This window comes from Nipponia nippon, unplaced genomic scaffold (assembly GCF_047370975.1).
Source record: "Nipponia nippon isolate SJK-2023a ecotype South Korea unplaced genomic scaffold, ASM4737097v1 scaffold_4, whole genome shotgun sequence".
Classification (NCBI taxonomy): domain Eukaryota; kingdom Metazoa; phylum Chordata; class Aves; order Pelecaniformes; family Threskiornithidae; genus Nipponia; species Nipponia nippon.
In genome coordinates this window covers 94,226,001-94,253,884 of record NW_028262358.1, presented here as the reverse complement: position 1 = coordinate 94,253,884, position 27,884 = coordinate 94,226,001, and the positions used below count along the sequence as shown (strand labels likewise).

Here is a 27,884-nt window from a genome sequence, read left to right as displayed (position 1 = left end):
TATGTAAAGGAGAGTAACAGACTGTGGTTGGATATTTTGTAATATATTATACATGAAATAGGCAGCTTCTTTATGACTTTCCTGGCCAGCACAAAAACCCCATGTTTTCTATAAGTTGTCTGATGGTTCTTCAGCCTATGTTTCCCACTTTGCTTGCGCTCAGGTCTTCATTTTATTGTTTTCTTTAGCTTCTAAGTCATATTATTATTAGCATCCAACTAACTATATTTAAATGCCCTTGCTGTGGCAGCATCCAAGTGAAAACAAGTAATGTTAATTTTTTAGCTTCTTTCCTAGGAAATTTCTGTATCTGTTGAATTTATCTCTTGTTCAGCGTAACATTCCTTATCCTTTCATTTTACATTGTCTCATTCCAATTTCCCATCCACTGTAATTAGTTGTATGACTGAATTTACATGTCTTTTTGTTGCTATGAGATTGGCAAGAAAGTCTCTACGTACACAAATTGATGTTAGGCTATATTCAAGCCCCCCAAAATTGCCCTTCTCTTCAGTCTAACATAGTTGTTCCCTAAGATCAGACACTGTTTTGCCTGTTCAGGAATATCCAAGCTATCACCAGTACAAAGCGTACACCAGATAAGCCATTTTTAGGCATTTTTAGTTATTAGCCTGTTTCCATTTCATTCCTGTGCACTTGGCAGTACTCTTGGCAGTCCTGTACTCTTGGCTCATCTTAGTACCTCTGAACGGGTCTGAGCCAAAGTCCAAAGTCCAAAGTGAAGTTTTAAATTTTAGCTTACGTAATTTCTTACAGGGACTGCCTCTGACATTAATCACAGAGATGATGGATCTAGTATAAAGAATGAGTTCTCTACATTACCTCTTTCACCTTCCACTCTATCGCTTTTGGAAACCCTGCCAGTACACTGCTGGGAACAGCTCTCTTCAGTGTGCTGGTATATCTTTCTTGATAATAATACACATTTTCTTACCTGGACATTTCTGATGCTATTGGCACACATAACCATGCAGAGATGAAAACCGGGAAAGCTAATTTACTTAATCAGTCTTACAAAACCAAAACTGATTTTGGTTATGGAGTGTTTTTACAACCAATGTAGGTTACTCATTTTATCTGAACTAGTATGTCCACATTGTAGACGAGCAATGTTGTAATGCAGTACTTTAGCAGTGTGTGCTCTAGGCCACGTTAGTGTCATTCTTTCTGTTTATTAAGTGCATTTGCTTTTACCTTAGTATTGAAATTGTCATCTGTACCTGGTTAGTACAGAACCCTGCTGAGAATATTTTCCTCCTCTTAAAATTCTTTGTAGACTTTGTTTTCTAGATTAAATATTGTGTCAAGTTAATCCCACTCCATACCACAGTGTAAATGTATTTTAAATAGATTTGCAATTTAAGGGACAAAATAAAGTGTTTAAATGAAATACTTCCTTAAAAGAATGGGGTTTGGTTTTATACGAGAAAGGACTTTGTTAACTTAAATAATGATCACTTTGTCATTCTCTCTATCACCACATTTGGCTTTAGGCTGTCTTTGCTGTACGTGACTCTTCAGTAGTAATGTGTGGTATAGGAATCAAGGTACTGTATTTTGTCTGCGGCTAGCATATAATTTCTAGTTCTATAACAGGTGCATTGAATACAGGCTGCATGGTGCAAAGAGGAAAAGGTCAAGTGCTTTTGAAACTCTCTGAATCATTAATGTAAAAAAATGTTCACAAGTGTAATACTGCAGGTGGTCTCAGATGTGCAAAATTGTTTCCACTTCAGATAGAAGGCTGATTGGTATCACTGGAAAGAAGCATGTTTGCTGCCTGCAATCTCTTTTTAAGAATTTAGTTTGGCTTGGCTTTACGGAAAGTTGACAGGAGCTTTTTTTTGCCTTTTTTTTTTTTTTTTTTTTTTTTTAGCCTGCTGAATTTCCACCCTGTCTGCTTGAGTTTACCAAAATAAACATTGTCACAAATATAGTAACCATCCTATTGTTTGCAAGAGATCACCTTCTGAAAAATGTGCTATGGCTTAAATAGCTTATTCAATCTTGTGCTCAGGTGAAAAGTATTTTCACTGGTACCCTTAGTAGAAAATCCTAACAGTAGACTTAAAGCTCACGGTACTACCTTTGAATGTTGTTACACTGAGAGTACCTCATAACCTATAAATGCCAGCATTGTACTGCTAGTGTTCACCACCTTAAATTGTTCTTCTGGCAGCATATATTTCTGTTGGCTCTGGTAGTTCTAAGCAAATGCGATTCTTTATTCCCATTCTTACTAGTTTATTTACATAAACTTAAAAAGCTCAGTTGCAGTGTGTGTCAGGAGTTAGAATACTCTTGTTAAGGCATAAAAGAGATTTATTTAGATGTAGGCTTGATGGTCAGGAACCCTGTTTTTTCATCGCATTTCTATACTTTTGGCATTTACTATGTAAGAAAGAGAAAAGGATGCCTTTTCAACTTTTGTGAAGGACTTTGAGATCTGCAGAAGCAAAGGACAATGCCATTAAACAAAAAAAACAAGCAAAAAGAATTTAAAAATGCATTTGCTCTTTTATTCTGTCATGCTGCCTGTGTGAATGCTGTTATAGGTTGTACAACCTATAGTATCTGATCTTTAAACTCGTTGAATAACAGCATGAAAAACTAGAACCTTTCAGGCTGTGGTTATTAAAATCACAATTACAAGATAGAAGCATAACTTCATGATCTAATTTGCAGTGGAAAATAATTGTATTCAGGGTGGGGAGTCTGTCTGCAGTTAGTGGAACAGAAGTGTAAGCGTACCTTGGTTAATTGACTAGTAAGTCACATATGGTAAAGGCTTCCTGGTGTGTAGCAGGCTGTGTAATTTTAGACTATACAGTATATAAAAATACACTGCTGAATGTAACAAAGTGGTTCTGGTCTATTAAAATACTGGCACGTGGCATAAGGGAACAGAGCGTGCATAGATAAGAGAGTCGCTCTGTGTGTGATTAGATAAGGTAACGAGGGACCAGTCCTGCTTCTTTTTCTCTCATAGTGCCAGTGGGTTCATGCTATTTGCACGCACGGGATTTTGGTCTGCTTTTGAGATAGAGCTAAGGACCATGCCAATATTTGAATAAAAAGGACATAGGAGATGGCTCATACGCTCCTCCAGAACATTGTTGCTTCTGAGCAGTGGTTTCAACTTATGGCTGGAATAGTGCTCTGCACAAGAGTCACTCATTTTGATTGATTTGCTTAGCTCATGCATTATAAACAAAAGAGTTTTGAGCCAGGCTGTGTACATGCAGTTATTTCATGATGGTTTCTGTGAATAGTTGTTAAGAAATTAAAATGGGGGGCAAGGAAGGTAGATAAGTTTTATGGCAGGCGACAAGCAACAGCAATAGTATTAGGGTATGACAGCTTATTTCAAAATTATGGTGACAGTCATTAGGACACATCATTCTGCTTTTAGGAAAAGGTAACGAGGAAACCTGACCTGTAGCACTTTGAGTTTTGGGGGTTCTTTGGTGGGGTGGTTTTTTGTTTTTTTTTTTTTTCTCCTTTTTTTCCTTGAGGCTAGAGACAAAAATATTGAATTCTCAGAACTTAGCTGAGACTGCCATCCAGGGCCCTGGATCCGATCCATAGGCTCCCTGGGTAGAGCATAAGGAGACTTAAGCATCTCGGAGTACAGTGTGCTGAGTCAGCAGCTGCTGCATGCCAGCCTAGAGGGAATGCTGAGGAAAAGCATATATTGTAAATCCTTCCTTTACCAGGGATTAAATGCTTTATAATGGCCGTTCTGGGATATAGCAAATACTGTTGTTATGTACTTCTTGCCAACCTTACTGCTCCTTTCTTAACTTCAGAAAGGTTAATAACTTCATTGCAGAACAGAGGTATTACGTTTACACTGAGAAGGTAAAGGTACTGCAGTATTCTGTCTATGAAGCTCTTCCAAATTTTTGGTTTTGGTGAGGGTTTTTGTGGTTTGTTTTGTTTAGTTCTGTTTGCTTTTTTTTTTTTTAAGCTTTATAGCAGGGTTTGTATTCTGATAGTGAGTTCTGGGATACCTAGTTGATGTTATTGTACCATAACTACATTAATTAAAATCACTTTAAAGCTCATGGAGAGACTTATGCACTTTACTTGGGGACAGTCTCATGTAAAATGCAGGAACGGTCATCCGGATAGGAACCTGGTCTCCTTGCTCTCGGGAAAGACACGAGGCTGCTGGGATGCGGTTCACTTGTGCAGTTCCTAATGTTCCTCTTGTGAACTTTGGAACAACTTTAGATCCCATGACTACCAGTGTGCTGGCAGGCATCAGCGGTCCAGGCACGTGGGGGTACAAGCTGGGAGGACTCAGGGCTGCGGAGGGCACCGAATATGTACTTTCTGTGGCCTAGGCAAAGCCTTTCTGCTACGCTGTTGAGTTAAGCATCTCATGTCCTATATGTAACAGAAGAAAAAGAAGTCACTGCAGCACTGTGTGTGTATCCTATTTGGGAAGATCATGAGAAACTGATATTTGTTACTGCAGAGTGGGCTTATTGACTAAACTGATGAACTTTGCCTCATACCGAGAAGTTTCTGCATATGCTGAATATCAGAATTATGAGTTTCCAGGATCCCGCTATTTGAAAAGTTCTGCACTTTGTGAGTTTATAGGTTTGGGGCACTAATTTCTCGGCAGGGGCTTTTGGGTTTGCAGCTTTAGATTTGGGCTCCATACCTAGGTTTACAGCCTATTTTAGCAACCAATTATTTCTGTAAATGTGTCTCTCTTGCTTCTTCGTGCAACCCCTTCTCTTGAAGAACAATTTGATAGTTAATTCTTTTCAAACCAGTGACATTTTCTTCATAAAGAAGCATGACAAAAACAGGGTAGAAGGTGCTTTTCTGTTGAATCAGATATGACCTGAGTAGTTGTTGTTAACCTCAGAAGTCTTTAGAACTTCTAACTGAATAATTTGTTTTGTAGGGTGAAATGGGCAAGAAAGGACAGGATGGCGTTGCTGGTCTTCCTGGCGAAAAGGTATGTTCGTGTGTGTTGATATGTAATTTGACTCAGGGGAAGCGTTCATTATGTCAATGGCTTATCTGTAATTATGTACAGAAATTGGAGGATAGAACACTTCTGTTAGAAAATTAACTTCTCCTCAGGATGTTAGTGTGCGAATTAAGGCAGTTGTACACATTTATTGAGTTCAGAGCTAGTTACCTGTATTAGAGGAAGTCTACTACTCTCATATCCAGCATCTTCAGTATGGAAGACAGCCCTCATAACACTGAGGAAACAGCGTGTTGCTGGAGTTTCTAATCATTTGGCCTGTTGTGATTTTTTTCTGTTGCATAGTAACAGTTGAAATAGTAGTGGATTTTCTGCATATATGTGGAAGCCAATTAATATATAAATGAATTAAACTCTCTAGATACGTGGTAGTGCAGATCACTGTTTTGGGTTTTTTTGTTGTTTTGGTTTTTTTCTTATTTCAGTGGTATCTTTAGCATCACAATTTAAGTCTTCAACCCTCAGTTCTGTCAGTTTAGGTTCTTTTTCATTGTGTACTTCAAGTTTCTGTTCTTTCAGTGCCATAAACAAGTATGTCTTTAAAAGGCAGCTGTTGCTGTGAGAGGCTCAGAATTTCTATATTGTGTTTTATTGGTTGACATGCTGCTTTCATATGTATGCAACATTTTAGGAATGGCAGAGGGTTTGGTTTATTTTGTAATAATCCAGATTTTTTTTAAGTGCTGAAAAAAAGCAGATTTTCACTTCAACTGTCAGGTTTAAAATCTGTAATTAACAGGATATAGTATTATGAAACTATCTTTTGTTTTTACTTACTATTTCTGTCTCAAATTGTGTGTTGTTAAAAATGGGAGGTAGATATATAATGTTACCAAAGACATGAGTTACAATAACGGTATTTGCTGCTGATGCTAAGTTATATGTGATAGAAACATGGAGAGCAGTCTGCAGAGATGTTCAAAGGAATTTGCAATGTTGAGGGACTGAATCATAAAGTGGTATGTAAAACTCAGAGAAAGTAATAGTGAAGAGATGCAGATGAAGAGGAAAAACAAAACAAACCTGTTTCATGTCAGACTCTGGACTAGCTATTACTGTTCAGGAAAGTGATCTTGGAATTACAGATCAGTGAAAACATCCATCCACTGTTAAGTACTAGTAAAATAAACAAATGGAATTTAGGAATTATTAGGAAGAGAATAGGGAACAAAGCAAAGGCATCTTAATGTCACTATTATTAATGAAACCGTGTTGTACTGTATCTTGAATGATATACGTGGTTCTGGTTCCCACATCTCAAGGTGGACCTAATATTACTGGAAAAGGTTCAGAGGAGGTGTCAAGAGTGATCAAGAGCATTGGGCATCTTCCAATTAAGGTGTGACAATGTGGACTTGAATTTGAAAAAGGCACAACTGAGATGAAATATGTCCTATTCTGTGCTCTATACAATCATGAATGGAACAGAAAAGATTAATAGGGATTTATTTATTTACTTCACTTTCCTTTTCAGTGTGTGAACTAGAGCATCAAACCTATCCGGTAGCAAGTTCAAAAAGGATAGAGAGGGCTCACTCTTCCTATTACATGATTACAATTTGAACACTCTGCCACAGGATTTAAACAGTCTGAAAATTTATTAGAAAGTTGATGCAATAAAAATCCTTGGGACGTGTCAGACAGACACTGCTGTTTGTCTGAAAGTTCTTGAGCTCCAAGACGCTGAAGTCTGGGAAACCCACTGGAGAAGTCTTTATGGTTGCCCTGTTGTTACACTTTTCTTTAGGCATCTGTTGTTGCCACAACTGTAGTCATGTACTGGACCAGAGAAACCTTTGATTTGATCCAGCTAGACAGTTTTTACTTTACTGTGCTCCCAGATGTGAATTAATGGAAAGAGTTGTTATAAAACATTGTAGATTGAATGAGATTGATCTAGAGTGAAGCTGTGTTTTCCCTTGGCTCTTTCTGTAGCTCCTTCTCTGATGTTATCTTTCATCAAAATTACCAGGCTACATTGCTTTTCCAGTACAAGTTATTATTACAGTTTCCATGGTTAATACTGTTTGGTTTTTTTTTTCTTAGCGCCTTGCAGATTCACTGTCAGGCCAAATCCCAAAGCTCCTGTTAGTTTGAGTAAGGCTCAACAGTCAGATCATATTTAATATCAAGACACTGTACTTTTCCTGAACATTATAACTTTTAATTCAGACTACATAAAAGCCATACTGTTGTTGCAAATTAAAAAAGAACTACTGTGGAATCTGAAACTGGCAAAACCAAAAGTTGTTTGTTTTGTTTTGTTTTGTTTTGTTTTGTTTTGTTTTGTTTTGTTTTGTTTTGTTTTGTTTTGTTTTGTTTTGTTTTGTTTTGTTTTTAAAAAAAAGGCAAACAAACTATTTTGTAGATACATAGCTAGATGAAGAAACTGAGATCCAGCCGCCCAGCTTCTGCTAGCCAGAGTTGTCATGTCTATGCAGAGTAGTACAGTACTATATGGAATTATTAGCTCCTTTCTGGAGGTAGAATCACTTTATTTTCCTCGTGTTGTGAATGGTGTTAACATGCTCTGTCTCTCAGCTGATGCACCACGAGCTATGTAAATTTGCGTGCGTCTGTTATTTTTGTGCTCCTTTTTCTGGGATGTTCTGGATGCTAAAAATGTACCTAGATTCAAAGACAACTGAACAAAGTAAAGGAATAAAAATACTCTAAGCACTGTTATATACAAAGTCATCTACGTTTCAGGAAGTCGAGGTACAGACTGTGCAATGCTGGGAGAGCATTCTCAGGAACTACTGCTGTTTGTTTATACTCTTAAACACTTCAATATGCATTATCTTTGTTGGAGATGTTATATTTGTTTGACTGGTATGGCTATTTTTATGTTTTTCTGCCCTGTATTTTTCTGAGCTTTGTGCAGATGTGCCTCCTGAGTGACTAGTTAGAAATAGAAAAAAGAAACTATACAATTATTTTTTATGTAAATGCAGTTTGAGGCTTTAAAGAGGAGAGGGGCTCTTTCTGATACACCCAAAAACTATCCATTGTTCATACTTCTTTCCCTGGGGAACGGTTCAGCAAATAACTGGCGGATGAAGTTGCTAAACCACTCTCCATCATATTTGAGAAGTCGTGGCAGTCTGGTGAAGTTTCCACTGACTGGAAAAAGGGAAACATAACCCCCATTTTTAAAAAGAGGAAAAAGGAAAACTCAGGGAACTACAGGCCAGTCAGTCTCACCTTTGAGCCTGGCAATATCATGGAGCAGATCCTCCTGGGAACTATGCTAAGGCACATGGAAAATAAGGAGGTGATTGGTGACAGCCAACATTGCTTCACTAAGGGCAAGTCACGCCTGACAAATTTGGTGGCCTTCTACAACGGGGTTACAGCATTGGATAAGGGAAGAGCAACAGATATCGTGTACCTGGACTTGTGCAAAGCGTTTGACACTGTCCCGCACAACATCCTTGTCTCTAAATTGGAGAGACATGGATTCGATGGATGGACCACTCAGTGGATAAGATATTGACTGGGTGGTTGCACTCAAAGGGTTGCGGTCAACAGCTCAATGTCCAAGTGGAGAGCAGTGACGGGTGGCCTTCCTCAGGGGTCAGTATTGGGACCGGCACTGTTTAACATCTTTGTGTGTGACATGGACAGTGGGATTAAGTGCATCCTCAGCAAGTTTGCCAATGACACCAAGCTGTGTGGTGCAGTCAATATGCTGGAGGGAAGGGATGCCATCCAGAGGGACCTTGACAGGCTGGAGAGGTGGGCCCGTGCAAACCTCATGAAGTTCAATAAGGCCAAGTGCAAGGTCCTGCACACGGGTCGGGGCAATCCCAAGCACAAATACAGGTTGAGTAGAGAATGGACTGAGAGCAGCCCTGAGGAGGAGGACTTGGGGGTGTTGGTTGATGAGAAGCTCTACGTGACCTGGCAAAGTGTAACTACAGCTCAGAAAGCCAGCCGTATCCTGGGCTGCATAATAAGAAGCGTTGCCAGCAGGTTGAGGGAGGTGATTCTCCCCCTCTACTCTGCTCTCATGAGGCCCCACCTGGAGTACTGCATCCAGCTCTGGGGCCCCCAGCATAAGAATGACATGGACTTGTTGGAGTGGCTCCAGAGCAGGGCCACAAAGATGCTCAGAGGGCTGGAGCACCTCTCCTATGAAGACAGGCTGATAGAGCTTGGGTTGTTGAGCCTGGAGAAGAGAAGGCTCTGGGGAGACCTTATAGCAGCCCTCCAATACCTGAAGAGGGCCTAAAAGCAAGCTACAAAAAGAGGGACTTTTTACAAGGGCATGTAGTGATAGGACAAGGGGTAATGGCTTTAAACAGAAAGAGGGGAGATTTAAATTAGATAAAAGGAAGAAATTCTTCACTGTGAGGGTGGTGAGGCACTGGAACAGGTTACCCAGAGAAGCTGTGGATGCCCCATCTCTGGAAGTGTTCAAGGCCAGGTTGGCTGGGGCTTTGAGCAACCTGGTCTAGTGGAAGGTGTCCCTGCCCATGGCAGGAGGGTTAGAGCTAGATGATCTTTAAGGTCCCTTGCAACCCAAACCATTCTGTGATTCTATGAATAAATACGTGGCAGATCTTACTCGTGTTGCTATGAGTAAGCAACTATATTAATTCATTTGACCTATTTTAGAAGTTTACCTTAGAACGAGATAAACTTGACTATTAGAAGGCCTGTTTCTGTAGAATTGATTAGCTCAAATGTACCTGACACTGTAGTGAAAAACTTAAGTAAGAATAATCCTATTCAATATGCTTTATTGCTTGAGAGAATCTTACCAGAAGAATCTCCCAGGAAAACGCTTCATGGTCATATACTTAATTTTCAATATCTGTGTAAATGGTGAGAAATCTTTAAGGCTTCATATATGGCCTTGACTTTCAGGGATCTGAAGTGTGAAAATAGATTGTGTACCTCACATATCTTCACTCTGTCTTCAGATGTGGTACTTGGCCTTCTGTCATTTGTAAGACATGTTATTGCTGACAACATCATTTCCCATTCACTAAATGCTGCAGTGGTTTTGCCACAGTTGTACTGGCTAATAGGTACAGATCTAAGTGGTGTAGACTTCTGGGAGGTTCTTGCCATTTGAGAGGCTGGACCTGCTGTGGGCTAATACGGAGAGCAAAGTTTTAAGTCTTGATGTCTCTAGGGTCACATAAGAATAACCTTAACACCCAAAAGAAAACAGATGAGCGTGCAGGCCATCGTTCTGCAGCTTTGCTGATTTTTCTACTGCAGTTCTTACAAGCTGCCAAAGTAAAAAATGAGATTTCCACTGACTGGCAACATACTACAATGTGCCTGTCATCTCACCTGCTGTCAGGGCAAAAGCAGCCAGTGTGACAGTGCTGATGACCAATCTGGAGATTCAAGTATCAAATGCAGTCCCTGTGGAGCCTTACCTCAGGTCCCTGAAGTCACAACACAGTAGATCGTGGACAGCATCACGTATATGACTCTCTATTGGATGTCTGCCTACCTAGTTCCTTCATCCCTGTCCTTTTTCAGGGAGCCGTCTTAAGAGATATTTTTTAAATAGTAGATCCTACTTAGGGCAACAGAAGAAATGCGTGAAAGTATCAGAGGAGAGAGTTCTGTGGTGTTATAGTTATAAAAAATAAGAGGGCAGTAGTCCTTCCTTGGAAGGAAACTCGCTTCATTTCAGACTACCAGAAGATATGGAATACATTGCCGTGATCCTCTTCCTGCAATCAGGACTGATTTGTAGCTCAGCCTTCTGGGGACACTTATTCAAGGTATCTGTCAAATCATGATACAAGAACTGGAACGTTGTGGTAAATCAGGATCACTATGCATGTGAGACCTTACGCCTTGGCCTTCTGGAGGTGTTCAGCAAAGTCTGTGAGGACAGAAGAAACACATGTCAAGGGAAGCACTGTGTTAGCCTACTTACTCTTTGGCGATTAGCAAGTGAAATTGTCTCTGGACACGCTTCTGAAGCCATTTCGTATAATTGGACTGCAGCCAGAGTGCTGGCTGTATGGCCTGAGAAATTAAATCTGTCCCTGAAGCAGAGGTTTGAGGTGACTGGAGTGCTCTAAGGTGTAGGATGACAGTCGCCTGTCTGTTGCAAATCAGGCTCTACAAGTTAAGCAATCCTGATCTAGCAGCTAGACTAACCTCATTATGACAGCAAGAACTGATTGCTCTGCCATTAAGAATGGTCTTCACACACCGTTGCTGTGTGCAGGGTCACACCACTGGTGTAATCTGAGCAAGGTTGATACTCTGCTGGGAAGTATTCCTATTAAAAATGTTTGATTATTTTCCTAGTGTTCCTGTCATACTGAAATGGTGAGAGGACTCTCCTGCTGGTGAGGTCCACAGGCTTCTCCTTTACTGAAGTCACAGTGTCTTGCTACTTCCACGCAGGTTGCATTTGTGCAGGTCCTTTCCACAGCACTTACTGGGGGATTGGTACAGATAAGGATGGTTAACTTCACTGCTATGCATTTTGTATCAGGAGAGAACAGGGTTAGTCTCTCCGCTCTTCCAGCCCAGGAAACAATTAGACTTTGCACTAAACATACCGTGTGTTGGATCCTCCTTTTGTAGTATACTTCTAGGCCTTCCAAATAGTCTGACAACTTAAGGAGGTGTACACTTTGAACCATGACTAAAAGGTGAAGTATTCCAGCCTTAAAAATGTGTTCTTAGACCTTTTGGGGGAGGCAGGGGGAGGAAGCCGCCAGATCTTTTTGTTCTCGTTTACAGGGAGTTCATTCTGTCCCTTTCCTTTCCTGAGCTTTTTGTAAACTTGAACAAGCTGGGTTTGATTTGCCTCTCTGTAGTTGAGATTTTTCTGTTTCCTGCACTCCTTGTGTCACTCAGCCAAGTAACTCAAGTCCTTTCCTTCTCTTTGCTTCTGGGTCTATAATGCCATGACAATGAAGCTCCAAATTAAAAGTTTATGTCCTGGATGCTAGGTGACGTAGTCCTGTTTGTTTGGGGGGGGGGGGTTTGTTTTGTTTTCGTTTGTTTTTTCCTTTTCTGCTGGCCTGTGATGCCTTAGCAGTCAAGATGAACCTCTCGGCTGTCTTGGCATATCACATTTTAGGGGGTGGACGATCTCTGTGTACTTGAAAAGTTTAGCGGGAGTGTTCCTGGTTCTGAGAGAAAGGTTGCCACCATGGCGTGGACTTTGATACAAAGTACTAAGCCTCTTGGGGAGTTATGGCTTACGTGTGTTATGGGTCCTGCTGGCTGAAAAGCTCTTAAGCTTCTGAGAATGTGCTGATGGCAGCAAGGCCATCAAGGACTCAAGCTGCTGAAGGTAAGTAATTGGCTCAGTTCTTCGCAATTCCATATTTGTCTATGTTTTTCTATTATGAAAATATTTTTTCTTCTTTCTTAGTCACTACATTCTGAAAAATAAAACTGTTGTAGCCAGAAATGTAATTCAGAAAACTGTTTTTGTCTGTTCCCCCTTTATCCAAACCTCCATACTAATTGCTTTCTTATGGTTCATGGTATACAATTCATAGTGATAGAGATGATGCATCTATGTTTCTTAAACTACATTTTGTGAAATACTTGTGACACCATTCACTTTTAAAACTTGACTTTCAAATGGCTTAGCTTTACTGTTGTAGTTTTTTGCGCTAATTTTTTGCAATCTAGATTATGAACAGACATCCTAAAATAGTAAATATATTGAATAAGCTTTTTAAAATCGCTGGTTTTGCTCAATAAGCCTGAAGAAGCAGTGAAATATTCAATATGCTGTGCATTTGCTACTGCACTGTATGGGTGCTCCCGCAGTGTATTAGTAAAATAAACAGTTTAGACAGGCTGAAAGGAGAAAGAAATGCTTATGTGAATAAAAACAATGTTTATCACTACACAACTCTAGATTTATATTCGAAGTCAGACTAGAGAAAAAAACTGAGTGTACATTTTAAGAGCTCTACCAACTGTACGAGTGCTATTTGTACTTCAAGAGTCATGAAAATGAGATTGGGTTTACGTGAAACTGTGCAGTAGGTATCTGTAAAAGGATTGTTCCTTCTTTTGTTTACTTGCATGCATTTGTGATGATGGCCCAACAACAAAGTGTACATGAACTCACATATTTTGTGACCTAGAAGATAACAGGACTAGAATATATAAAGCTGTTTGTGGTGGTGTGTTTCTCATTTAACTGTATGAGATGGTTATCTGTAGCTTTCAGTTTTCTCAAGTTCATTATCAGTGTGCTGTCTTCAGTTTTAACTGACTCTGAAACCTAACATTGATGATTTTATTCTTGTTATATTTGATTACCCTTTTGTAATAGGGTTCTCTTTGTATTTGGTACAGGTAAGGAAATGATTAGTAAAACGGTTCCCAAAACGTGGTATAGATTCCATATTTGTGGTATGCGTGCTGCATGAAAACGGCATGTTAACACTTCCTGAGTAGCCTGGTGGAAGCGCTTCCTGCATTGCCTGGTGGAAGCGCTGCCCTTTCCCTTAGTGGTACCTGAGAAAATGAGTTTGAAAACTGCTGCATTATAAGATTATTTTTTTAAGAAGAAATCGAATTCAGAGGCTTAATATAAAACATGGCTTAGAAATGTCCAGTGCTTTGTTTTCCAACGTGATTTAAATATACATACATTAATTTATAATTTTGGGAAAAAAAAAAAAAAGACAAACTAGTATAGCATATGAATTCAAATTACTTTCAGAGATGCCTTTAATACCCATCTCTGTACTAAGTTACTCCAGGGTCAGGTCTTCAGGGCCAGCTATGTCATAAAATCCACAACCAGAAACTTGTTAAATGTACATCCAAGTTGAATCATGCCATCATGAAGGTCCTTGTGACCATTAACCTGCTTTCCCCATTGCTCCAGCTAGATTATGGAAACCCTGTCTAGAATTTTCCAACGCATATTTGACTTTGCAGAAGAGCCATGGATGGCCTATTATGCCAGTTCAGCGTATGCTCCTGGAGCATCAATCACTCATGCAAATGTACACACCTGAGGAGACATTGGTGTTGAGCTTACAGTAATGCAGTCTTTTCCTTGCAGCTGTCTCGAAACATCTCTGGACACAGTGCCTTCCACATTTCATATGCTGTACAGATCCTTGACAGGGGTCAGGATATTTCTGAAGTAGCTCATCAGCATCTCTGAGAAAGCTTCCAAAAATGCATGTGGAACACTGGATAGGTACTGCTTAAAGCCATCTTACTCAGTTTCTGTCTTTCGTTCAGTACCATCATCCAATTTCTGAGCTCCTGTCACTGCTCATCAGTTATATGTCAATATTTTTAGATCAGGTATGGACATAAATTGTGCAAGTTATGCAGCATTTGAAAAATTCTTGTACTGCTTTACTCTGCAGTCTCCAACAGAGATAAAAAGTATAATCAATAATATAGGAAAAAGTATTTGACATCAGAAAGCTTTTCAAAGTAGGAGAATTGTGAGCCGTAAGAATGTAAAGCCGAAACATTTTAATAGGAAATACGGTGCAAACTTTTTAAAACTACATTTTACGTATCGGTAAAGAAGTAAATAGATCAGCCTCAAAAAAGAAAGACAGTGGTTTTACAGTTGTAAACTTTATTACCACTGCATTGAAGCCTTGAGTTTGGGAATTGCTGGCCATTGAAAATGAGGCAGTTGGACACCTATTACAGCAACAAATTTGGTATAGGTTTCTTGTATTCTTTTTGTGTTTTCAGTGATATCTTTGTGTATAGTTAGCACACATCTGATTTTAAGAGATGGATGAACATGAAAATAGTAGCTCTCTATAGCTTTCTGATGCATGAATACACTTTCTAAAAATCTTGTGCAGCAAACACGCTTTAGACCATTATGTTTTCCAAACTTGTTTCATTGCTTCAGCATGTATAGTTCTTGCTTGCTTGCTCTCGCTCGCTTCTTTGCGTTACAAGGAAGTGTTTTGAATAGCCTTTGATCATAAATTTGATTCCAGAGAGCTGTCTGCTGTGCTGACTTATTTTTGCCTTATTAGGTGATTTTTGAGTTCACAACTCCAGGAACTGTTGAGCTCCCTGGTTTTTCAATTCCTAAAGCTAAACGACAGCAGTTCAGTTCGGTTCTCGGTAGAAAGCTCCTTGGAATCAAATTACCTTGCGTGCAGTGACACTGCTTGGGTGTTATTTCCATTCTGGAGGGAATGGTGCTGCTGACCGCTGTATGTTGTGTACTGTTGGTGAGCAGAGACTTCATTTTTAATTAAAGAATTATTGGGGTTTGAGGCAAAAAAATTATGCTTCAGTCTGTCAGCTAACCCACTGGAGGAAAGTCGTGTCATTGTCTTCTGTCCTCTTGTGGTTTCCCTCAAAATCAGATTAGTACGTCGCGGTAGAACAAAAGTGCAAATGCGTTTTGGGAGCCAGACGCTAATGCCTGCATTGCTTGGCATCAAAGCCATGGGCTCCTTCAGGCGAGTGACACTGGTGAGATAAGAGCGGGGGTGGAAGGGTATACCCTCTGGTATTTGCAGTGAAACGGTAATAACCAGCAGAACGCGGCCAGTCACGGGGGCCCGGCGTGCAGCGGCTGCTATTGTGATGTGAGGTGTGGCCAAAGAAACCGGAGGTCACCGTCCATCTTATAGGGGTCTGGGCTGCTGGCAGCAAAACTGAGGGTGGCACGCTGCCAGGCAGGACAGGCTTTTGTTAGCGTGTTATGTAACGTGGAAGTAAAAAATAACGCGGTTGTTAAATAATGCGGTCGTTAAATGCAGCTCTTTGTTCCTTAATCAGAGATTCATGAATACTCTAGCTGTAAGCCTGCCTGGCTCTGGGATTCTTAACTATGTTTGAAAAGCCTCAGTCAGGACCTTACAGGCTTTGAAAGGGCGGGGGGAGGCTTGAGGATTTTTCTTCAATTGTTCTTAAATTATATTTATTGGGTTCTTTCTGTGAGGTTTCTGTGGCACATAGATTTCTTCCCACCCGCCCCCTCCTTCAGTTGCGAGGGCTAGAGACTGTAGGTTTTGAAACTAATATTCTGAGCTTTTCACATCCCATCGGAAAGTAGAGCTTTAAGAAAAATACCCGTTATTGCAAGACTTAGCGTTGTAAAAGTTGGCAGCAGCGTGTTGCAGGAGATGGACTAATCGGAGAGGAAGGAACTTTCTCACTGCACTGCAGCGTCGTACAGCTTGTCTGACACGTTTTGCTTAGTTTTGTTTGTTTTCTTTTGAGGAGTTAGATATTGAACTCCACCAAATACTAGATCTCAGACCTGATGAATCATTGATCTATATTAGGATAATTTAAAAATTAATAACTTATGTTAGTGCAATTTATTTAGTTTATATAAAGCAGTATTTTGTCCCACAGTATTTTCTCCATGGCTAACAACTTCTATTACAAGTAGTGCCTGAAATTTATAAAAAGGATTGTTAGCCTCATGTAATAGAAAATGTGTATGTAGTACAAATTGTACAGAGGTTAAAGATAATACTGTTGGCTGCTGATAATACTGTTGGCTGCTGTGACCTCTGACCTATTAACTATTAACTCTTCTCTGCCCTTTTTTTGGTGGGTGAATTGTATTAGTCATATAATTATTTAAATAAATCCAGCTAAGATGTGAATTTTTAGTGTCAATGAATATGCTTCATCCCCTCCAAAACTTAGAAGTTATAGTGTAAATTTTATATTCCAAATTGCATGTAAATTGCTTTTTTTTTTTTCATTTGTAGATACCAAGTTGTTGGACAAAAAACCTGCTTTTTATTCATATAGTAAAATCATTCATAGGTATTGAAAAACAGGAATTATTTTTTTTTAATTCCCACCGCTAGCCAATATTTATCAACACCTAAGATTCATACTGCATGTTTCAAGTCTGAATCGATTAAATCAACAAGACATGCTGAGGCTGGGCCAAGTCTTGTCTAATCAGCAGTCAGCACTGTTGCTCTGGCATGAGGCTCCCAAAAATAGAAACACAAGAAGTCAAACAAGTAAGTGGAAGGGCACTATAAGAAAAAGTGCTGCTAATTCCACTGTTGACTTTCTGTCTAATGGATTCTTGTTCCCAGGCCACGCTAAGTAAAGCAACTGGTGTGGGGTGTGTTTCTGCAGATGGCTCAGCAGTGACACACGCAGCCCAGCTGGTTGACAGGTGTTTGATTTGTATTTAACAAGTACCTCACACAAGCCAGATTTTTATTTTTTTTTTTTTTACAGATACTGAGAAGCTAGTCAGCTGATGCTTTTTCTTCAGAATTAACACCCCTTTCACTATGCTCCCTTTTTGTTGTGCGTGGCAGTTCTTCTGATTTTCCCTTACAAATGAAGATAACATCATTAAGAAAGGCACTAAATGGGAGAAATTGATCCATAGTTAAGTTTATTTAGTAGTTGTAACCTGTTACCTTTATGCGTGCAGGATGTACAACTTTTTCTTTATAGCTATTGACAGTAAGATCTCAAGAAATGTTTATTTAGCTGTCCATTTGTTAGAATGAAAATTCCCTCAAAGAAAAGGCTTGGAAGGAGAATGCCAGCCTGCTAGGGTATAGCTGTTACATGCTGTGTTCATGTGTCTTCCCTTAACATGAGAAGGTCTTGGGACTTTCTTGTACAGTGTAGCACAAGCCTGGAGTAAAAGAAATTCCCTGCCCAGAGGAGCCTACAGTATTAACAGAGATGCACCCAAGGCTGCAAGAGAAGAGAGAAGGCGGGAGACTACTTAACAGATGAGAATAAATAGTGTACAATGCTATTCCTTACTGTTTTTGTTGTAAGCTACATAATAGCACTCTGCATAATTAGAGAGAGATTGTGTGAATGATGGTCTGTTTGTTTAATTGCACTTTGGGGATTTGGTTTTGTTTTAATAACTGTGACTGGAAGAAACTATGATCTTTGTGGCATTTGTTAGTCACTGCTGTGATAGCAACTCTGCTGGCAAAACCAGCAGTATAAATAGTAGAGTATCAAGATGCTCTTACAAATCGTTTTTGGTAATTGTGAACTCTCAGAGCCTTAGTCAGTAGGATGTGTAATGTAACAGTGACTATGGCCAGTTTGTCTTCCCCCCGCCCTGCAATTTCTTCATACTTTAGTCTGAGCATTTTTCTTTTCCAGTATCAAATCTATGAGGTGGAAGGTGAGATTTCAGGAACTGTTAACAAAAATGCGTAGCTCTTCACAGTGACAGGGTTATAATGCCAATGTTGTGAAATAGCCAGAAGAAATACCACCCTGTAGTATATAGTGTACTGGCAGTACTTCTGCTGAACCGTCGGAAGAATGAGAAAGGAATGCAGCCAGAGAAATGGCTGTCAGAGTAATGTTGATTCTCTAAATAAACATTGGATTTTAGTGAAAGGATGATTAAAAACTCATGCAGAGAGCCTGTGTCCCTCGGATAGCGGACTAGCTTCTTTCTGTCAGGCATCTCAGACATAGGATATGGAGTAGGCTAATAAGCCTCGAAGAGGTTAAGAAAAGGGACTGAAAAGGAAAAGTTACAACTCTGCTAGGCTGAGGTGCCACAGTTACCTACAGAGCTGCTCAGAATTGATAGTAATGGGGTACACCTGGAAACTTACCTTTAGGGAGCAGCTCTCAGAGCTCCTGTGCTGACACTAGATCGGCTGATCCTGGAGTCACAGGTGGGGAACGGTCTGTTGGAGTCCTAGATACATGATTGGTATATCCTCTTCATCCAAATACTAGCCCATCTCCACAATATGTCAAATGTCAAAAGTCATTGTTTTTGGAGTGAAGAGATACGTTTCCTGGGAAAGTCTTAAACTTCTGAGTGTAAATGAAGACATGGAAGCTGTATCTTTAAATGCTTTACTTACCAAGAGTTTATAGGAGGTTTGCAGCTACACAAGCACATGGTATTTCAGAACAAGCACTGATCTGAGTTAGTTCCTAGATTAGAAATGCCAGTCTATATGTTGTCTACTTATTTTTAATTCATCTTAAGTCCTTAGTTTTGCTACTGCTTTTTTGATTTTCATATGTGTATGCTTAGACACTAGACTTAATAGTGGCTAATGGACTGTGGGACAGATCTTTGTTAGCGTAAACTGACATTTGTACCATAATCTTTGGATTATGGAAGTGGACGATGATGACGATGATGATGATGATAATAATAATTCATGCAGTAAAGAATGGCCTCTGACATTTAAGAGGTTGACCTATGCTGTTTTACCTTCCTAATATAAACTTGGGGCTCCAGTTATTATGGTGAGTAAAATAGTTGTAATATATTTTATTATTTTGAAAAGACTTCAGCAATTCATTAATATCGGAGAATGCTTTTTAAGTGATACTTAACATTATTACATTTCAAATATTATTTTAGCAAGGCCAATGAGATGAATTTCCAGTTCTGTTGAAACTTTTATACGGTTTAGATTTGCTTTTATGCCATGTTATGACTGGGTTAACAATAAATCAATAGATGATGTGTAAGTCAAGCAATTTTGCTTTTGACAGATCTACTGTAAGGGAAAAAACATAGTTACAAAAATCTATCCGTTGTCCATGAGTATAAGATCACTTCAAATTTTTTTCTGCTGTGTTGCTTCAGATGATAGAAATATCCAACTGGCTAGACTTAATTTTCTAAATTGTTCATCCATAAGAGGTTATGAATCTTTGAGAACCTGTTGCAGCCAGAAGCCTGTTTGCTTATTATCAGTACTCTACAGGAGGTTTTCTCATGGGTTTCGTTTGCATTTTCTTTGTGCCGTCTGTATGATGTTGTAGGTCAACTGAACTGGATTGTTTTCAAGCCCATGTTCAATTCATGTCTGCACTGCATTTTTAAATAACAATGTAAAAAAATAATATTTGTAACATTACCCACTTCTATCAGTAGTAAAGTATGGTGTACTTCTTACCCATCTTACTAAGGAATGTAACTGGGTGGTGGGCCATTAAAAAAAGGTGGTAGTTGGGTCATTTGATGCAGTCTGAAAAGCAGAGAAACAAAAAATTGTAAAAGCTCTTCAGGACACAGTGAGACAAAATGAGGGGAAGCTGTCCTGTTCCGCTGCTCTTCCGCGCTGCCTAGAACTTTCCCCTTCCTTGTAAAGCTCCATCATTACAGCCCCTGAGGGCTCCACAGATGCTAAGGAGTTTCCTCTTAAAAACATATCGTAGGAGGGAGAGGAGGAGAAAGAGGTGTAAATCACCTGTTATAGGTTACACACAACTCTGCAGCACAACTGGAAACTAAACATAAACTACCCGAGGCCCTGCTTATGTGCTGATAATACATTCTGCCTTCATTTTTCTCTTCTATTTGCTGTTTAATTTCTTGCAGTCCAGTTCTGTTCTGTTTGAAACTGGTGGCATTTAAGAGTGGTGACTGGAAGCGTGCCTCCTGGGCTGAGGAGTCACTCCCTGATGAAGAAGGTCAAGAAGGAGGCAGTTGTCATTTCTTCAAGGACGTGGGATAGCAGTGAATACCACTTGTATTTGCCAAAAGCAGAAAGAACGCCCACTGACAGCAGAGGCTCTGCTTCTGCTGATACTTTTGTTGATGGTATAAAAACCACTCCTTGATATCTATCATAAAGGCTTCAGTCAGTTCGTTATCAGTTTTCTATAGGAAAAAAAAGAAAATGTGCAGGCGTATAGTTCTGCATGAAAATAAATGGAGTGATCCTTTGTTCTCAGGTTTTTCAGAACAACATCTCTGACTTTTCATGTTGAATTAAAGTAATTTTGGGGAGCAAAATATAGAAACAAACTTTTAACCTATGCAATTTATTTGTAAAATACGTGTCCTTTATGTATTTGATTATACAAATTGTGGGAGTTGCATGCTTTTTAAGACATGCTAATAGTGAAAAAGGAAGCAATGCCAACTAAAGAGAGTGCAGTCTGGAGTAAGGAGCCCTGTGACCATGTTCTCTGAAGCTCTGAGCTGCCTCTGGCTGCTGATTCATTAGGTCACTTGCAAAGCACTGAAACCTAAATTTTCAAGCGTCATCTAATCTGGAGCGTATTAACTTCTAGGTGCCTGAACGGATAGGCAAGTCACTTGTCCCAAAAATGGATATCAGGAAGGGTTAGGAATGAGGAAAAATGGATGCCTTCTGAGCTCAGATGATGTCTTTCTAGTAGGGCTGTTCTCATTTTCCCTTCTCTTGAGCAGCTACATAAATAAGCAACAGGAGCCTCAATCACGAGGATACAAGAGACCTCTGACCAGCCCTCACCGCCTTGGGTGAACCATGGCATACCTGCTCTGCTGGGGCTGCTGTGGAAGCAGGACAGAGCAAAGGAAACAAATTGTTTTCCTGTCCCAAGCCCTGTCGTCATCAGGTTATTTTAAGGGAGGATCTTATGCTTGCTCACATGGGTCAAGTTTGCATCAAGGGTAGCACTGATTTGGGCCTTTGAGGCCCAGCAAGTGCTGCGTACTGGTAGTTCAGCAGTAACCAAGTGGGAACAAAAGGATCAGCAGATGCAGTGAAACCAAAATGTCATAACGTTTAGCAGAAACTTCCTGACATGACTAATCCAGGAGATTCATGGGGTAAGCCTTAGTAAATATCAGCTGAATGCACTTTTATGTAATTAATATTCTATCAGGTGATCCTAACCATTAACAAGAGCCTGTTTAAAGAAACAAGGCAATATTCCAGTAGGCTAAGGAAGGTGTCACGTAATGGAGTATAATTGGTGTGGGATTTTTGTTTGTTAAATGAGACAATGGGGCTGGTGGCTCTGGTCTGGCTTGGTACATGCTCCACAGGGAGGATGCTGCCGAGCCCTCTGACAGTACGTTGTTGAACATTCCACTCCATTTCTGCAACGCTAAAAATAGTTGTCCTCATTTTAAAACACTAGGCTATTAGATTATTCCAAGGGTCTGGCATACTCAGGGTGATGGAAGGCACATATCCATAAATTATCAAAACAGTAAGTAGTGTTTGACCGCACTGATTTTACTTCTGTTAAGATGAGTTTCCTTGCTAGTAACCCTGGAGTACCAAGTCTATTCTGTAAATCAAGCTCCTGGCAGTGCCCCAGTAAATTTAAAAATAAAAGGAAAAATGTTTGTTCTTCACATTGAGGACGGAGAAGCATCTGACTGCTTCTTGTTTTTTGTTTTGTTTTGTTTTGTTTTTTTAATTTTGTAGAATCATATCTGCAAAACGTTTAAAATATTTTACAGCAATTGTTTCTCTTTCCCAGTCTTGAAGAGAATCTCATGAAGTTCCAGTATGTTTGCCATTATAAAATGTGTTAATGACTAAAATGTTCTAAATAGCAAAACACATTCTAAGTGATTGATACAAGTTTCTCTCAACTCTTATTTTATGATTAGTTAATGTGATACCTAATTCATTTTTGGCACTGTATTGTTTGGTAGTACAAGTAACCAATGCACTGAATAAAGTTCACATACTTATATGTTAAGATAGTCTCTCTTGTTTTTTTAAATCTTTTTTAATGTGAAAATATCTTATTTAGGGAGAAAAATAGCTAAATGTGGAAGTCAAGGTATACAAATTAATGTAAATGCATTCTAAGAAAGTTGTGAAGTACATATATCAAGCATCTTACTCTGTGTTGAAAACCTTTCTCTGTAAAGTGAATCCCTAATTTTATAGGGTGTTGCAGTGCAATTACAAACTGCAAAATCAATAAATGATAAATACATTAAGAATCCTGATTATAAATACACTGCATGTTTCCGAAATAGTTAAAGCAACCACAATGTTAATCATTTTGGATTTAATAAGAATTAGCATTGATGTAGGAGTTTATTTTTGCATTGATGTGTTCAAGGAATAATCATTTGTAGAACACTGATTAAACAGTGCATGACAAAACATGTCTGGCTTGTCTCCACAAAAAAAAAAAAAAAACAGTGAATGTGGTTGGTTTTTTTTCATAGTTTACGGTTATCCAATATAGCAGAGAAGATGAAATATTATTATTTGGTAACTATTAGACTATGAAGAATTTTTCTGAATTCATGTTGTAAATCTGGAGAAAATGAAGGACTAAGGATTACTTGTAATGATTAATTAGAATTTTCCCCCAGCACGCTAGCATCTATTTTTACAGAGGGGAGCTGGAAGGAAGATGTTGGAAACTGTGCCATGAGTGGTGTTAGAAAAATGCCATTTTAACAAGCTATTTTAAGCTGTATTTTAATTGTTGTATATCATGAGTGCTTCGTATTTATTTGCTTAATTACTTGTATCATTTTGATGAGTAATTGTTCTTTTATTGTGTCTTTCTGTTGTTAAGAGAGATTGGAGTTTTTCCTTTGTTCTTTTTTTGCGTCTGTGAGGCATTTGTCTTCTGCTTGGCTTGGAATCAAATGAGTGAACTTTCAAAACTTTCTTTTGTTGCTAAATTCTGGCTTGGCTAGAAAACTGAATTGAATGGCGTGCGAGTTACTAGGGCAAACTTCTGTCAAGGAATTAAGACCCATGAATGGAATGGAGAAGGCATTTGATTTTAGATTCCTTTAATAGGTCTTCTAAGCTCCCGCTTGAAGTCATATGAGCACGGGTGAATTCTTCTAACAGAACTTCGCTCAGTAACTTTAGATTTATTGAGACCAAAATTAATGTACTTCACAGTGGCATATTTCATGAATCTGTAAATGGAGGGTGGTTGTTAGCTTTCAGTGGCAGAGCCTGGTTCTCACTACGTCTGTAATTTTTTAACAAGCTTTGCTAAGAAGGAATGGAAAAGGAAACAGCTGCAATATTTCATATTTTAATTCTAAATGAGATAGTACTAGGTTTTTAACTATACCTCTTCCTTGGAAAGCCCAATATTAAATGCAGAATTGAATTGTCTGTAGCTTTCAACTCAGAGCTATTGATTTGATTTTTTTTTTTTTTTTTTCTTTTGCCCAACACTAGTTATTAGCTTATTCCGATATTGAAGATGAAGTTTACCATGTTACTCAGCTTGGGTAGTTACCTTTTAAAAACATTTTTTATGAACATGGTGCTTGTTTGTACTTATGCTCAGTTACTGAGCATAGCTTTAAAGCATCCAGTTTCTTGAATAGAACTTACAAACCCAAATCACATTCTTAATTTTCATGGGCAGTGCAAGGAGAAAGTAATTTGGGGGGCAGGGGGTGACTAACGGTCAAATGTACAGCTGACTTATTTTGCTCTTTTAAAACATGGGGTAGAGGAGGCAGTAATTTAACAACACGTACAGAACATTCACTTAGGAAGTAGGAGAAACGTATTTTTGTCTGCCTGGTTGCACAGGATCAAGATTTGCATTTCCTCCTGCTGGGTAGGTTAGGCACTCCCCTAGAGATGGGGAAAAGATCTGAAACTCCCCTTTGACTGAGCAGAGCCTAGAAACCAGCAGTCTGCTTCGTATGTAAAACTCCCTGTGGGACCTAACAGTTTAAGTGTAGATCCCTGTGGGCTGAAGCACCTAATAGGTGTGAGGGAGAGAGTGGAAGCTGTGGCACCCTTGTTGGGATTTTAGGTACTTGGGTAGTATGCAAATGTCTTCAAAGTATTTTTTTTCTGAATCAGGGCCTGAAATAAAACTTGAGAAAGATTTTCATGTGATCCAAAATCTGTAATCTTTTTTGTCATCCAGTTGTCTGAAGCAATCTACAGATATATCTGCTTCATAATTAGATAACCTGTAATTGTTAATTGCCTAATATTTTGAAAGTGAAATGTATTTTAACCAAATATAAGTCAACAGACATAAACAACCCTAGAAATCAATTCAGCTGTTCTGTAGAAAAGGAATGAGAAGCAATACATGTCCAGATGTTTCTTTTTTCTCTTAATTTAGCTCAGTCATGAGTTAGGTCTGTAAAATGATGGCTATGTACGTTTTGTTTCAGGGGGAAGCTGGCTTAGTAGGTGCTCCTGGCATACCTGGTCTTACTGGTTCCAAGGTAAAAAAAATAAAAATAAAATAATAAAGCAGTCTCATTTTATATATTTTCCCTCTCAACACCCTTTTTGCCAGCTGTCCAGTATCTACAGAAGTTGGATTTGCATTACATATCCAGTTTCTGAGTTGTATAACGTGACAGAGGAGCTTTACTCTCAGCTTCTCTTTCGAAAGAGAAAGGACGTGAGGTGCAGTGACACAAATTTGCCTATCAGTATTATTTTGCATTAGGAGCAGTTGCCCAAGTCTCGGAATTCTGCAGGTTTTTCCAGCCACAAGACAGCAGATTAAAAAATTTGAAATTTGAGAGTCTCATGATCTCAGCAAAATGAGATGAGGGACAGCACTGCTTCTTCTACTCTTCCATTTTAATATTTTGTTCCTTTCCAGAGTTGGAATATTGTAGGAAGGCCAGAACTTGCAAAAAGAGACATCTGTATTATAGACCTTGCTGGTAATATTTGTTAAAGTTGCCTGACTTTTTTCATGGTCAGATTTTGTTTTCTGTTGATTGCAGCTGTGTTTAAGCATAAGTATTTGGAATGAAATCTTAATATCACATGCGTCTGTCCAGCTAATTCCTTCTGGAAAATTGTTGGGGAAATAGCTCTGCTGCTTCCACAAATTAAGGAACTACACAAAAAAACCCATTATTTTGTTCATATTAAAATTTCAAGAAAGCGTTCTTCAGTGTGACCTTGATGCAAAGGGCTGATTTGTGTATCTTTAGGGCAGATAATTCCTGTATTATAGCACAAAGGGAAGGAAGGAACTTATTTTCTGCAGATGAGGTAGCCAGGATTGAGTTTAGCAACATGCTTACAACAGTCTATCAATTTATACATTCAAAGCCAGGATCTCATTGACTTGTACTGCAGGCATATTTAAAACACTGAAAATCAGATGAGCAATCCTACCATGTGTATCAAGATGAGTAATCAATGATTGTTCATGAAAAAGCTTGTGTGAAATGTTTTACCTAACTTAATATTAGAATTCTGCCACAGAAAGGAGAATTTAAGTCAGTCATAAATGTGTTATTTTGCAACTTTCACATTTTTATTTCTGCAACATGAGAATTCTTTGAAGTAACTTACCAGTGGCTAATATTGTTATATTTTTAATACTGTCGAGTGGAAATTACCTAAACTTCTCTACACTTTCTGTTGACTGTATTTCTTATTTTTGCTAATTGGAAATAATTTTTTAAAATTCAAATATGTGCAAAAAATCTGGACACTTAGGCTCTATTTCTGAAAAAGAAGGAATTATTTAATCACCCCATACATTGGTACAGGCCGAGAACTGACTGGTTGAGCAGCAGCATTGCTGAAAATGACTTGGAGGTGGACATGAGACGGGGTATAAGCTACCAGTGTTCTCCTGTTGGGAATAAAGTCAACCATGTACTGGACTATGTTAGCAAAACTGCAGCTGGCAGATCAGGGGAAGGTATTTTCCCCCCTTTGCTTGGTGGTGCTGCATCTGGTATGCTGTGTCATGTCTGGGGAGTCTTCCACCCTCACTTCTTCAAGAGATGTGGAGAAACCAGAGAGAGTCCAGCAGGGAGCTAGTTCAGGGGCCTAGAAAACAAGACCTTTGAGGAGAGTTTCAAGGAGCTAAGTCTTTTGAGTCTGGCAAGAGGAGGCCAAGGGACGATCAAAACTGTCCTGCCGGCTTAAGGAGCCCAGCTGGTTGATCTTCAAGGACAGTTTTCTAAAAGCCCAAGAACAGTCCATTCTGATGTGCAGCAGGTTGAGCAAGCATGGCAGAAGGCCTGCATGGATGAAGAGGGAGTTCCTGACTGAGCTCATACACAAAAAGAAAGCTAACAGTGGAAGCAGGGGTGAGCTACCCAGTAGGAATATAGAAACATTGCCAGAGCATGTGGCGATGGAGTTAGGAAACCAAAAACTCATCTCGAATTGACACTAATGAGGCATATGAAGGGCTTGTTAAGTGTATCCGTAGCAAAAACAAGGCTGAAGAAAATGTTGACCCACTGCTTAATGGGGTGGAGGACATGGAAAAGGCGGCTGCCCTCTGTCATTAGCAAAAGATCACGATGACTAGGGGTGGTTTCTGATGGTTGGAAACAGACAAATACCACCTTCAGGCAAATATCATCTTCAAGAAAGATCCAGGGAACCACAGGCCAGTCAGCCTCACCTCTGTCCCTGAAAAAATTATATAGCAAATTGTGGAAGGCATTTCTAAACACATGAAGGACTAGAAGGTGACTGGGAACAGCTAGTATGGATTCACCAAGGACAAATCATGCCTGACCAATCCGATTGCCAACTCCGATAAGATGACTGGCTGTGTGGATTAGGGGAGAGCAGTGGATGTTGTATACCTTGACTTCAGCCAGGCTTTTGGCACAGTCTCCAGTCATAGCATTGTAGTCAAATCTGTGAGATATGGACTGGATAAACGGACGATAAGATGGGTGGAAGATTGGTTGGATTGATGGGCTCAAAGCTGGAATAACTGCTATGCAGTCCAACTGCTGCCTAGTAACTAGTGTCATCCCCCATGAGGTGATACTGGGGTCAGTGTTATTTTGTGTTTTAATAACCTGAGTGATGGGATTCTCAGCAAATTCATGGATGTTATCAAATGTGGGGAAGTAGTCAGTGCACAGGAAGGTGGGACAAGGATGATATTCAGTGGGACCTCAACATGCTGGAGAAAAGGGCTGATACAGAACTCAAGAAGTTAGGCAAAGGCAAACATGAGGTCCTGCCTCTGAGAAAGAATAGTCTCATGCAAGAGTACAGGCTAGGTACCAAATAGCTAGAAAGCAGCTGTACAGAAAAGGAGTTTGGGGGTCCTGGTGGGTGCCTTTGTGGTGGAGAAGGCCAACTGCATCTTGGGCTGCTTTAGCAAGGGCATGGCCAGCAGGTCAGGAGGAGTGATTGTTTGGCACTTGTGAGATCGCATCTGGAGTTCTGTGTCCAGTTTGGGACTT

General features: G+C 39.5%; 1 protein-coding gene across 6 annotated transcripts in view; it reads left to right on the top strand.

Annotated features, from left to right (window-relative positions):
* The window catches only part of COL19A1 (collagen type XIX alpha 1 chain), a 208,568-nt gene that overhangs the window by 41,324 nt on the left and 139,360 nt on the right, over positions 1 to 27,884 (top strand). For 5 of the 6 annotated variants that reach the window (XM_087774795.1, XM_087774797.1, XM_087774798.1 and 2 more), the window contains 2 exons: positions 4,946 to 4,999; positions 24,861 to 24,914. In XM_087774795.1, coding sequence (XP_087630921.1) covers positions 4,946 to 4,999; positions 24,861 to 24,914 — 108 coding nt within the window. The remainder of the gene's footprint in view (positions 1 to 4,945; positions 5,000 to 24,860; positions 24,915 to 27,884) is intronic. The other variant, XM_087774800.1, reaches the window with a different exon arrangement.